This window comes from Mya arenaria, chromosome 16, assembly GCF_026914265.1.
Source record: "Mya arenaria isolate MELC-2E11 chromosome 16, ASM2691426v1".
NCBI lineage: Eukaryota > Metazoa > Mollusca > Bivalvia > Myida > Myidae > Mya > Mya arenaria.
The window spans coordinates 719,426-733,167 of record NC_069137.1 but is presented as its reverse complement, the minus strand read 5'-3'; the positions used below and the strand labels follow the sequence as shown (position 1 = coordinate 733,167).

The 13,742-nt window shown below is 35.1% G+C and overlaps 1 protein-coding gene across 1 annotated transcript; it reads right to left on the bottom strand.

Annotated features, from left to right (window-relative positions):
• Positions 1 to 7,574: 7,574 nt before the first annotated feature.
• On the bottom strand, positions 7,575 to 9,077 carry LOC128222311 (zinc finger protein 160-like). The gene has a single exon (XM_052931290.1). It carries the CDS (start codon positions 9,075 to 9,077, stop codon positions 7,575 to 7,577), a length of 1,503 nt encoding a protein of 500 aa, XP_052787250.1.
• Between the last annotated feature and the right edge of the window lie 4,665 nt (positions 9,078 to 13,742).

Here is a 13,742-nt window from a genome sequence, read left to right as displayed (position 1 = left end):
TTGATATTTTCTTTCTTTATTTTGCAAAGAAAATATCAAATTAATATTTTCACTGTTGTTATTTCACTGATAAAACTATTTTAATGATAAGCATGAAAGAAACTGTTATATTTAATGAATTGACATTGAACATCCGATTTACTCATTTATTACAGTTCAGATTATTTTAAATAAGCAAAACATCACTTTTTTAATAAATCAGGTCCTAATTCTCGTAAATCAAGCTATAAAAAAACGCAGTCTACGAGTTTGGGGACAAGTTATTAAATAACCATTGAATGTTTCATAAGGTTTCTAATAACTGTATAATAAGACATACGTTTGTTGTATCTTGATGATTCTTTTTTCTTTAATCAGTTCATTCAAATGGTTGTTAATTAAGGTTGTTTTTTATCAATCATATTTTATTCATTGATTAATTTTGATCACTTAATCCTTCATAGTATAACAATTAAACCTATTCAAAACTGACGTTGCGTTTCCACGCTACGTCAATGAAAGCGTGTATGGTTGAAATTTCTGTTTCAGTAGGACATAAACTATTAATAATGGTGTAGACATGTTTCATCCTCACTTCAATCCGCGTCGTATACACTATGCCGTCCGATCGTTTTTTATAAAGATAAAACAACCACGTCCGATGATACAAGTTTTATTGTAAGCAATTATGTATTTCTAAGTTGTACATTAATTTGTTATATTAAACGACAGCCAAGCTGACTCTCAGATCTTAACCAGGCAGACTGCCTTACCTCGGTCCATATACCTCAAGATTAGACCCAATTACAATTTCTCAGATTTTAACCAGGTCTTTGCTCGGTCCATATACCTCAAGATGAAACCCAAATACAATTTCTCAGATGTTTATCAGGCAGACTGTCTTAGCTCGATCCATATACCTCAACATTAAACCCAATTACAATTTTTCAGATTTTAACCACTTCTTAGAATATAACTCAGACTATACTTACTTATTAACTTACTAACTAACTATCAAGCTCCGGATATTTTTATACTTCCCAATTGACTCCAATTGCAGTTGACCATTCAGAAACTGTTTCTTAATTCTCCATAATAGTTTTATGACTTGAAGGGATACATTTAACCTCGCGTGACAATAATGAAATTATTTTACTGGCTATCGTCACAAAAAAGGAGCTTGTCAATCAAGGAGCATGGCCAAATCTTTTTGAGATTAATTAACAAAAACAGACCAAACAAGGTAATTAAACTATTTTCTAGACAGTACGTACAATAGCCTGTAGCGGTTGACCTATGGTTGAATCGATTGAACTTCGATGGAGCCAAGTAAAATATGAGTTTAGCAAAAGGCAGATCCTTTGATAATAATTATTAACGGTATATTAGTTTTAGGGCCATTCTAAACATGTGCTTAAGCGATTGACTGTTCCATCTATTCTCAGAATATCTAATCGACACCTGCCGGGTAACGTAGTCCAAATAATTGTTCGTTGACGGATGTTTTACGATTTTTGATATGGAAAAGACTTCAGGTACTAACTGTTTTGTTCCAAAAGTGGGTAGTTATTCCGATCGGATCTCTTAATACAATTTCTGTTGCTTTTTTTTTGGAACAAACTCGTTTAGACGTTAGGGATTAGAAAAATCCCGTATAACACGTCTATCATTTTAGAATACCGGGTAACGGTGGTGATGCTCCGATGAAATGAACGCTATGACATTTTGACCTCTAAGTTGCTTAAGATAGAAATGATGACCTAAACAGAGATGAATTAATGTTGGCGCAGGTCATTGTGTTACAGAAATTGTAACTTATTTTGTTCTGATTTCTTGAAAGATTTGCATGTAATGCTAACTACCTTTGTAGCTAAAAATGCGCCCCCCCCCCCTTTACCTCTTTATTCATCTTTCAGTTTTATTTTAAATTAAAATGCACATTATAGTTTCATAATAATTGTAAACTGTTTTTTTTTCTTCTTCCATTGTTCTAGTCAGCAAATAACCATATTTAAATGCCTAACTCAGGCATTCCGCAGGGATACCCTCGTATAGTCACCAACCCAAAGCTGAAGAATGTGGAGACGGGCCAGCCAGTCACATTGTTGTACCCAGCGAGTGAGGAAGGAATGGAGCGACCAAACACATACTGACTTAAAGATCACTTTCCTGTCAACATCTACTGGTTTAAAGACCAGTTGCTCCTCGACACCTCTAACCCCCACGATCAAGATGATTTCTGATGGTGGTATATAGGGGAGGTGATTCTGTGTTGCCTTTAATCATGTTTGGTATTATATGTTATGCGATCGCGGCTGTTTGAGACTTTCTGTGCATAAAGAAATAATATTTTGACGTTTACCTTGTACAAGGGAGTTAATTGCATCAGAAGCAGTGGAATAGAGTTATTTCCCTTTATTTCTTCATTCTGCAGCAAATGGTCGATATTATATATAAGTTTTACATTTTGTATTTAACTGAATCATTTAAAAATGTAGTTTCATGAAATGATCATGTTATCAATTTAAGACAAATATATATACCTAGTTATGAAAGTAAACATTTTAAACGAGATTTTCATTATTCGGGACTCCTCGGTCATTTTCCATCGAAAACAACCCCGGATGTTTGTCGGTACATCAGTAGAAGAATATCGTAAAATTTTAAAAAATAGTTTAAATTAATAGAAGTGTTTCATCGAATATTTTGTATTACGAAGTTTAAATTGATTGCCAGTGAATCGTATTATTGCATAAATAATTAAGATTCCCAACAGTAAAGTCATTAAGTTTAACTGCTAAATTTAAATTACTACGCAATCTACTTGCAGCGTAGTTAAGTATAAAGAATTCTGACATTGTAAATCGTCTATACACGTCCGAAATTGTTTTCGTTGGAAAATGGCCGAGGAGTTCCGAATGGATTTTCATTGACACGCAAGAGATAGGTAACTGATCATTGATTACATTGATGGGGAACGTGGAAATGAATGTGGGGCGGAGAATAAAGTTGGGGTCGCACTTGGGATCATAAAAAGACAGCCATTATGTTAAGATGTGTCTCGTACCTTTATGATTTCTTGTTTAATAACATTTGCCGTTTATATGGAAATAATTCAACTTTAAATTTTGAATTATATGCTTGCACAAAGGTCACACAGAAAAATAAAACAAACTCCAATTATTTTTAAAAGGGGAGAGTTGTTTATTATGCTTAAAATTGGTTTCATCGAATGTGCCAAATAACTGTTTCTATTGTCACTATAAACATTAAGAATTTGTATTTGTTTCTAGTCATAATGCTGGATTTAAACAGCGATTATCTGATTGCATTCATGTGAGCAGATTCCTAACAGCCACAAATAAAACTTTTTCTACAAATGGCAAATGAAGTTTAAACATTTAAAAGATTTCATGTACCGCATACTGGCTGCAACTTGTAGCATTTTACACCTGTGCACTCCATGTTTACTTTTAATTTAAACAGATTTAAGAGCAAAAGATATCCAGGCTGCAGAAATTCGAGGAAATGTTGCAGATAAGCAGCCCAGTCATGTCTGATTAGCACACCGAGCCTGGTAACAAAACATATATTATACAATTATTTTTGGATTTTGAAGAAATATATCATCATTTAACCTGATCGACGGTTTAAAAGTAGAGTAGCAACAAGGAAACTGAGCCTTACAGTAGGAAGGTCTGAGCTGCATTTCATTTCAAAATTTGTTTTAGTTTTAGAATGTAGATCAGTTATTACTGAACAAAATTAGTTAGGAAGAGGGGTGTGAATTAAAACTATTTTTTGGCAAAAGGTCAATTGGTGGAAATATCAGAATACTTACAACGATTACTGAACACTAGGATGTAATATCTAATCTTATTATAAAAACATTTGGTCAAAACAAATCAAGAGGTTATATCTGTCATATTTTTTTTTATTTTATTAAAATCCATTGAGTAATTTGAAGTTAAGCTGCGGGCAAGAAAAAGTAACAAAGGGAAATAACTCTGTAATTAGTGAAGACAGAGTTATGGCTGTCATACGATGCATTTCATTTTATTGTTCTTTGTTCTGTTTGAATTTTAATTCTATTTCATCCAGTAGTGTTGAATATATGCTCCGGACAAGAAAACGGTGACAACGGGATATAACTCTGTATTGAGCTGAAATAGTTATGGTTTTGTACACTGCAAATTCTGTCATTGCGCTTTACCTTTGTATGAAGTTCTATTTAATTCCATCCAGTAATTTTCAAGTCATGCTCTGGACAAAAAAAGTAGTAAAGTGCAAAAACTCAGTAATTGGCTAAAATAGTATATGGTTATTGTACACTTCAAGTTCTCTCAATGTGCTTTACCATTATATAAAGTTTTTTTTAGATTTCATTCAGTAGTTTTAAAGTAATGCTCCGGTCATGAACAAGTAACAAAGGGCAAAGAACTCAGTAATAAGCTATACTAGAGTTATGATTCATGTACACTGCACTACCTTTCATTATATTTCATCCAGAAGTTTTAAGTAATGCTCCGGACAAGAAAATTTCCAACGCATCAATCGACCGACCAAAGAGGGTCAAATATATCTGCTTCAAAACTTCGTCTGTCGGGGTGTAATTACCAAAATGGTAATTATCCTACTGAGTTATCTTCCTTGATCAGTTAAAGAAGACAAATAAATCATATACCGTATACATTATATCAGCTTGTCAGACATACATACATGCATTGCACACATAAACTTGACCTTTTATCTTTACTTAAACAAAATCAAAATCGTATTAATGTTGGTTTCAATGAATAAAACCAACGCCATCTTGCGTAATGCCAAAAGCTGTCAGAAAAAAGTCTGAACAAAAGGACCCCTGCCTGAATTAAAACAAGGTTTATGGGAAAAAGACTTCTTCAGCGGACCTGTATGATAACTATATCTACATGGCGTCCATATGAATGCCAATGGTAACCCGTATGGTGATAATTAAAGAAGTCCAACTTCAACACAAATTATTTTTAATGGTAACCCTAACAAGAAAGCCCCTCGGATGAAAGCCAACGTAAGTTCATAGTAAAACAGGGGGCATAGCTCTACAATTATTAACGCCACGCCTTACCACACATGTGCGTCTCTCACAACATCGTAAAACAGTGGGCATAGCTCTACAATTATTAACGCCACGCCTTACCACACATGTGCGTCTCTCGCAACATAGTAAAACAGGGGGCATAGCTGTACAATTATTAACGCCAAGCCTTACCACATATGTGAGTCTTTCGCAACATAGAAAAACAGGGGGCATAGCTCTAAACTAATTAACGCCGAGCCTTACCACACATGTGCGTCTCTCGCAACATAGTAAAACAGGGGGCACAGCTCTACAATTATTAACGCCACGCCTTGCCACACATGTGCGTCTCTTTCAGCGTAGGAGAACAGGGGGCATAGATCAAATTATTAACGCCTAGCCATACCACAAATGTGCGTCGTTCGCAACATCGTAAAACAGGGGGCATAGCTCTAAAATAATTAACGCCACGCCTAACCACACATGTGCGTCTCTCGCAACATCGTAAAACAGGGGGCACAGCTCTACAATTATTTACGCCACGCCTAATCACACATGTGCGTCTCTCGCAACATCGTAAAACAGGGGGCATAGCTCTACAATTATTAACGCCACGCCTTACCACACATGTGCGTCTCTCGCAACATAGTAAAACAGGGGGCACAGCTCTACAATTATTTACGCCAAGCCTTACCACACATGTGCGTCTCTCGCAACATAGTAAAACAGGGAGCACAGCTCTACAATTATTTACGCCAAGCCTTACCACACATGTGCGTCTCTCGCAGCATAGGAGAACAGGGGGCATAGCTCTACAATCATTAACGCCAAGCCTTACCACACATGTGCGTATCTCGCAACATAGTAAAACAGGGGGCATAGCTCTACAATTATTAACGCCACGCCTTACCACACATGTGCGTATGTCGCAACATAGTAAAACAGGGGGCATAGCTCTACAATTATTAACGCCACGCCTTACCACTTATGTGCGTCTGTCGCAACATCGTAAAACAGGGGGCATAGCTCTACAATTATTAACGTCACGCCTAACCACACATGTGCGTCTCTCGCAACATCGTAATACAGGGGACACAGCTCTACAATTAGTTACGCCACGCCTTACCACACATGTGCGTCTCCTGCAACATAGTAAAACAGGGGGCATAGCTCTACAATTATTAACGCCACGCCTTACCACATATGTGCGTCTCTCGCAACATCGTAAAACAGTGGGCATAGCTCTACAATTATTAACGCCACGCCTTACCACACATGTGCGTCTCTCGCAACATCGTAAAACAGGGAGCATAGCTCTACAATTATTTACTCCAAGCCTTAACACACATGTGCGTCTCTCGCAACATAGTAAAACAGGGGGCATAACTCTACAATTATTAACGCTACGCGTCTCTCGCAACATGCTGACCAACGTTTTATTTTAAATATCAACGGTAATGTCAAAAATTTAAAACATGCACATCGACGAAAATTTACGAGCTAAACATCTGATATATTTTGTGACGTCAATAAATTGTTTTATCAAACCTTTTATTGGAAACCAAATGGTGCGCACGTGTTCTTGCACGAATAACATAAAATTATTGCTTATACAATTATTAAAAAGAAAAGAATAAGAAAGAAGTATATTTATAACAAGCGCAATCTTTGGCTTAAACAGGAGATAACAGATCTGATAATCATAGCATAAGTATATTATACGTATGATAAATAATAAAGTACAAAAAATACGTTTCACATTAATCAACGCTGAACTATCAAGAAATCACATATTCGGTATCTGTCAGGTTTGCTCAAGTTTGTATATCAATGTGTCACTGTATCCAATGATCCAGATAATAAGAGAAACTCATCATGGCTCTCTCGTATATGTTACACCTGTCTCTATGTATCCAATTTTCAACGAAATGTAGAGCTCCTCCTATGTGTATTTCAACGTGTCACTGACCATGATAAATTAGAAATGTTTTTAAAAGCTCCTTCCATTTGTATTATTGTATTCATTTAACTCTAATATAGGAGAACTTTGTTTGACTCCCTCATGCATGTATATCAACGTGTCTTTTAATGGGTCCTGTGTTTATCTCAACGTGTCTCTATCATCGTTGATTAACATACATTATAGAAACAGCTCACGAATCTCCTTATATTGAGTTTTAAGCATCCATCTCATTGATCAACATCACCTAAAGAAATACGTAATGGCTGCCTCATGTGTATACATCCACGTGCCCATGTATCACCAATGAACCACACATTTAAAAAACAATTGTCCATTCAAAATAATGAAAAAATCATTGGCATATCTCACACTTGTACGGTTTCTATCCCGAGTGAATTTTCATGTTGATCTTCAAATTACTGTTGCACACGTATACGACTTTTCTGCTGTGTGAGTTCACAGGTGGTTTTAAGTCTATATTTTAAAGAAGCATCTTCACATTCTTGTGTGAATCCGCAAGTGTCTCCCGAGATGAGGTTTTCGTGACAAGGTAGCGGCACATATGTCACACTTTTACCGTTCTTCTCCTGTGTGAATTCTCCTGTGTGTCTTAAGACTAGTTTTATATGAAAAAGCAGCGGCACATATGTCACACTTGTACGGTTTCTCTCCAGTGTGAATACGCATGTGTGTGCTTAGATTATTTTTTTGTGGAAACGTAGCGTCACATATGTCACACTTGAAAGGTTTCTCTCCAATGTGAATTCGCATGTGTCTGCTAAGATTAGGCGTTTGTGAAAAAGCAGCATCACATATATTACAGGTGTAAGGCTTTTCACCTGTGTGAATCCGCATGTGTGTCTCAAGATGAGCTTTTCGGGACAAAGTAGTGGCACATATGTCACACTTGTACAGTTTTTCTCCTGTGTGGATTCGCCTGTGTGTCATAAGACTAGGTTTGTATGAAAAGGCAGTGGCACATATGTTACACTTGTACGGTTTCTCTCCAGTATGAATTCGCATGTGTGTCCTGAGATAAGTTTTTTGCGAAAAAGTAGCGTCACATATTTCACACTTGTATGGTTTTTCTCCAGTGTGAATTAGCATGTGTCTATCAAGACGCTGTTTATTTATAAAAGAAGCGTCATATCTTTCACACTTGAACGGTTTTTCACCTGTGTGAACTCGCATGTGGGTTTTTAATTTTTTATGCACTGAAAAAGCAGCAACACATATTTCACACTTGAATGACTTCTCTTCTTTATGATTTCGGATGTGGGTCCTAAGATGATGTTTTTGTGAAAAAGCCGCGTCACATCTTTCACACTTATACGGTTTTTCTCCTGTATGAATTCGCATGTGTTTTCTAAGACTGGGTTTGTGTGAAAAAGCAGCGTCACATTTGTCACACTTGTACGGTTTCTCTCCAGTGTGAATTCGCATGTGTGTACAAATGCTCTGTTTATGGGAAAAAGAAGCGTCACAAATGTCACACTTGTACGGTTTTTCTCCTGTGTGAACTCGCATGTGGGGTTTTAAGTTCGTTTTCTTTGAAAAAGCAGCAAAACATATTTCACACTTGAACGGCTTCTTTCCTGTGTGATATAGGGTGTGTGACTTAAGATGCTGTTTTCTTAAAAAGGTAGCCTCACATATTTCACACTTGTACGGTTTCTCACCAGTATGAATTCGCATGTGTCTCTTAAGATAAGGTTTATGTGAAAAAACAGCATCACAAATGTCACACTTGTACGGTTTCTCTCCAGTGTGAATTCGCCTGTGGGTCCTAAGAGTATTTTTTTGTGAAAACGTAGCGTCACATATGTCACACTTGAACAGTTTCTCTCCTGTGTGAATTCGTATGTGTGTCCTAAGATTAGGCTTTTGTGAAAAAGTAGAATCACATATGTCACACTTGTACGGTTTTTCTCCTGTATGAATTCGCAAGTGTGTCTTAAGATAAGGTTTTTTCGAAAAAACAGCATCACATATGTCACACTTGTATGGTTTCTCTCCAGTCTTAATTGGCATGCGTGTACCAATACGCTGTTTATGTGAAAGCGAAGCATCACACATGTCTCACTTGTACGATTTTTCTCCGGAGTGGAATGTGGGTTTTAAGTTTTGCTGTATTAAAAAACAGCAACACTTTTCACTCACTTTTGTACGGCTTCTCTCCTGTGTGAATACGCAAGATGTTTTTATTGAAAAAGTAGCGCCACATATGTGACACTTGAACGGTTTCTCTCCAGTTTGACTTCACATGTGGGACTTTAAATAACTTCTATGAAAAAGCAGAATGACATAGATTACACGTGTACGGTTTTTTCACCTGTGTGAATTATCATGTTGGTCTTTAAATTATATGTTGTAAAAGGGGCAGCATCGAATGTCTCACACTTGTACGTTTGTGTTCCAGATTGAATTCAGAGTGGCTGCTTAAGTAAAAAAAGTAATTCCACATATTTCACACTTTTTCGGTTTCTCTCCAGTGTAAGGTGCCATGTGACTCCTTAAGGAATATATAAGCGAAAATGTAGCTCCAAATAGTTCACATTTGAATGGTATCTCTCCAGAGTGAATTTGCATGTGACACATTAAGGAGTATTTAAGTGGAAATACTGCACCACATAGTTCACATTTCAATGGTTTCTCTCAAGTGTGTGTTGGCATGTGACTATTTAAGGAATATTTAAGTGACAATGCGAGCCATTAATGTTCCTTTAATTAAAAAGAACAATAATTATATCACACAGTGATATATAGTATATCACACTTTATTTCTCTCATATGTGAATTAGCATGTGTTGTATTAAATAACAAGTATGTGCAAATGTAACTTTACACATACGGTCTCTCGACCGTGTGAACGGTCTCTCGACCGTGTGACGGTCTCTCGACCGTGTGACTCTTCGAATGACAAGTTTGTGAAAACGCAGCTTGATAAGTCTTACACTTGTATGACCTCTCGCCCGTGTGAATAAGCAAGCAACTTTTAAATTGACAACTTTGTGAAAACACAGCTTGACGAGTCTTACACTTGTATAGCTTCTCGTCCGTATGAATCAGCCAGCGAATCTTCAATGGACAACTTTGTGAAAACGCAGCTTGATAGGTCATACACTTGTATGGCCTCTCGCCCGTGTGTATAAGCAAGCAACTTTTAAATTGACAACTTTGTGAAAACACAGCTTGACGAGTCTTACACTTGTATAGCTTCTCGTCCGTATGAATCAGCCAGCGAATCTCCAATGGACAATTTTATGAAAACGCAGCTTGATAGGTCATTCACTTGTATGGCATCCCGCCCGTGCGAATAAGCAAGCAACTTTTAAATTGACAACTTTGTGAAAACACAGCTTGACGAGTCTTACACTTGTATAGCTTCTCGTCCGTATGAATCAGCCAGCGAATCTTCAATGGACAATTTTGTGAAAACGCAGCTTGATAGGTCATACACTTGTATGGCCTCTCTCCCGTGTGAATTAGGAAGCAACTTTTTAATTGACAACTTTGTGAAAACACAGCTTGATGAGTCTTACACTTGTATGGCTTCTCGTTCGTGTGAATCAGCCAGCGACTCTTCGATGGACAACTTTGTGAAAACGCAGCTCGACAAGTCTTACGCTTGTTGTACATGTAGGTGTTGTACCATGTATTCCTGAAAAAAATCAAAAATATAAATATACGTGTATAAGTGATTTATTGATAAAGAACCACGGATATTTAACAATTGATATTTCATGCCGTAGGATTTTTATTGTCGAATAATTATACATACATTTGTATCAAGACTCAAATTTAGGCAAAAATTTGATTTTGATTTAACCATATTTTATTGTATAAATTATACAGTTACAAGTACATAACACACATGTATGAAGGAAATTTACAAATGGCAAAAATTTAATCAAAACTCTTCAAAGAATAATTTAAAAAAAGTAATTATGAATATGAATAGGGTATAAACTTAAAGACAAGATGTGTTGTTGTAAACGAACATTTTTTTTATCGATATTCCTTTCATAAAGTTATATTCAGCAAACATTATCACGTTATTAGAGCGTCGCGTTTCTGCTAGCAATACAATAGTCCCCTTGCCGCAGTAGCAATAATGATGTGCATAATTTCTTATCGGTCCTTGACCACTTGTACACAAAGTTGTATATAACTAGCTTGCATATTTTTTTTAATTATGCTATCCCGACAAAAAGTGGTATTTTTAATATTTGTGTTGCCATAAAAACCGCAAAGTTTGCCCGATGTGAAATACCTTATCCCCTAATTGCCCTCTTACAACATACGTACTTTCATGAATATTGCTTTATATACTTTTGAGTTACAAATCAAGTAAAAGAATATTATTTTCACTATTTTTGTTGCCATAGCAACCTAAATTTTTGTCCCAAAAAACCCCCCCAAAACATGTGCAAAATATTCTTACGGCTTCTTTCTACCAAATTTCATGAATGTATACTAAGCGTTTATAAATACGTTTGGAGTTAATATACCAAGATCCTGTCAAAAAGAAGTATTTTCACTATTTTGTCTTACAAAAAAAAAAAAAAACATGTGCAAAATATTCTTACGGCTTCTTTCTACCAAATTTCATGAATGTATACTAAGCATTAAATAAATACGCACAATTATATCAAGTCCTTTAATTATTATCTTTAGGAATGCTTATTTGCCACCTAAGACCTAATTTTATGTCAACCCTATAACTAATCATGTGTGATTTGAGAACAATATGTGTGAATTGCCAATATTCATAATGTTCAAAATGAATGTTAATAAAACGTGATTAAATACAAATGGCCCTTCATTGATTTAGTTCATCCAATATGAAAAGGTTACAACAACAACAACAACAACAACAACATTTATTTAGCATTAAATGTACAACATTCATAGCCAAAATGCTTCACATATTATCAAACGTGAAAGGTCATAAGAGAGAATTACAAATTGGATGTTATATTAAGATTGTTTTATGAATTAATATTATCATACATATATATTTATTATATGTTACTCTAAACGTGATCGTAAAAGAAAAGCATGGTATACAAATTTAGCAAGAGAATTTAACTTTTTCTTTGTATTTGCTGACATCAAATCTATAAATTTTTGTTTTGTGGGCCAATGACAAAAATATGTTTTAAAATATTCCTTTCGCAGGTTATTATAATGCGGGCATACTAACAAAAAATGATATTCATTTTCTATGACATTCATGTTGCAATATGTACAAATTCTATCTGTTCTAGGTATATTAAAATGCCTTCCCTTTTCAATAAGTAAGTCGTGGGATGAGACTCTAAATTTAGTTAATGATATCCTATATTTATCTATCTGTATAAGATCTAGATAATTTTCATGTAATAATTCTTTTTTATACCAACTATATGTACCTAATCTGTTGGATCCATTCACATCTGCACTCCACGATTGAATAAATATATCAATTATCCTCTGTTTAATTAGTTGTAAAGGTATAACTTGTATATCTTGTTCGATCCAGACGTCAGACATTCCAATTTCATCTAATATTGTTTTCACTTGAAAAGCCCAGTTTAATCCATTAAATGTGTTATTAGAATTTGCTTCGGTTTTAAGCATTGTGTTATATTTTTCACTAATGAGTTATCATTGCTTTTTAATATTTTAACCCAGTACCGTATCATATTTATTTTTCTCTGAACTTCCATAGGATGTCTTCCTAATTCACCATATAACGCTGATAAATTTGTACTTTTTCTTACTTTAAGAACCTTTCTCATAAATTTACAATGAATAATTTCTATATCTTTTGCAGGATAATATCCGAAAATTTCGGATCCATAGTTTAATATTGATCCTACCAGACTATCAAACAACTTGCATTGCTCTTTTGTATTTACTTTTAATTGATTGACTGCGATGAATAAATTATGCAAAGCATATAATGAGTGTTGAGCGGTGTGTTTCTGCGTTCTGTTCCAGTTTCCATTCTTAAATAAAGTTATGCCTAAATATTTGAATGATTCTACTATATCTAGATTAGTATTATTACAAATATCATTATTTTAGTCTTTGGTATATTTACTTTTAAATCCCAATGGCCGCAATATAATTGTATATCATTAAGCATTGATTGTAGCGCTATAGGCGTATTGGCAAAAATAACTGCATCATCTGCAAATAATAGTAAGTATAGTTTGATATCATTGATACTGCATAGCCCATCTATATTATGATTAATATTATTAAGTATGTCATTGACGAAAAATAAAAACATCAAACTTGAACTGGGATCCCCCTGTTTTACTCCAATATTTGAGGTAAAAAAGGGGGACGCCGTTTCCTTATATCGAACACAGGTTTTTACAGTATTATACATGGCCTGAATAGCTTTTACGAACAATGAGCTAACATTTTGGGTTATAAGTTTATGAAATAAATGAGATCTTGAGATTTTATCGAAACATTTCTCGTAATCGATAAAACAACAATATAATTTCATTTTTGATGCAAGAGTTTTAGCGATTATTGAATGAAGTATAAATACACAGTCAATTGTGGACTTTCCTTTCTGGAATCCGAATTGATTTTCAATTATTTATTCATTAGTGTTACTCCATTTAGTGAGCCTATTTAATAATATCGTTGAATAAATTTTAGCTATAATATTAATGAGTGTGATTCCTCGATAATTTTTTGCTTCTTCTACATTCCCGCCTTTGAAAATTGGGACGATAA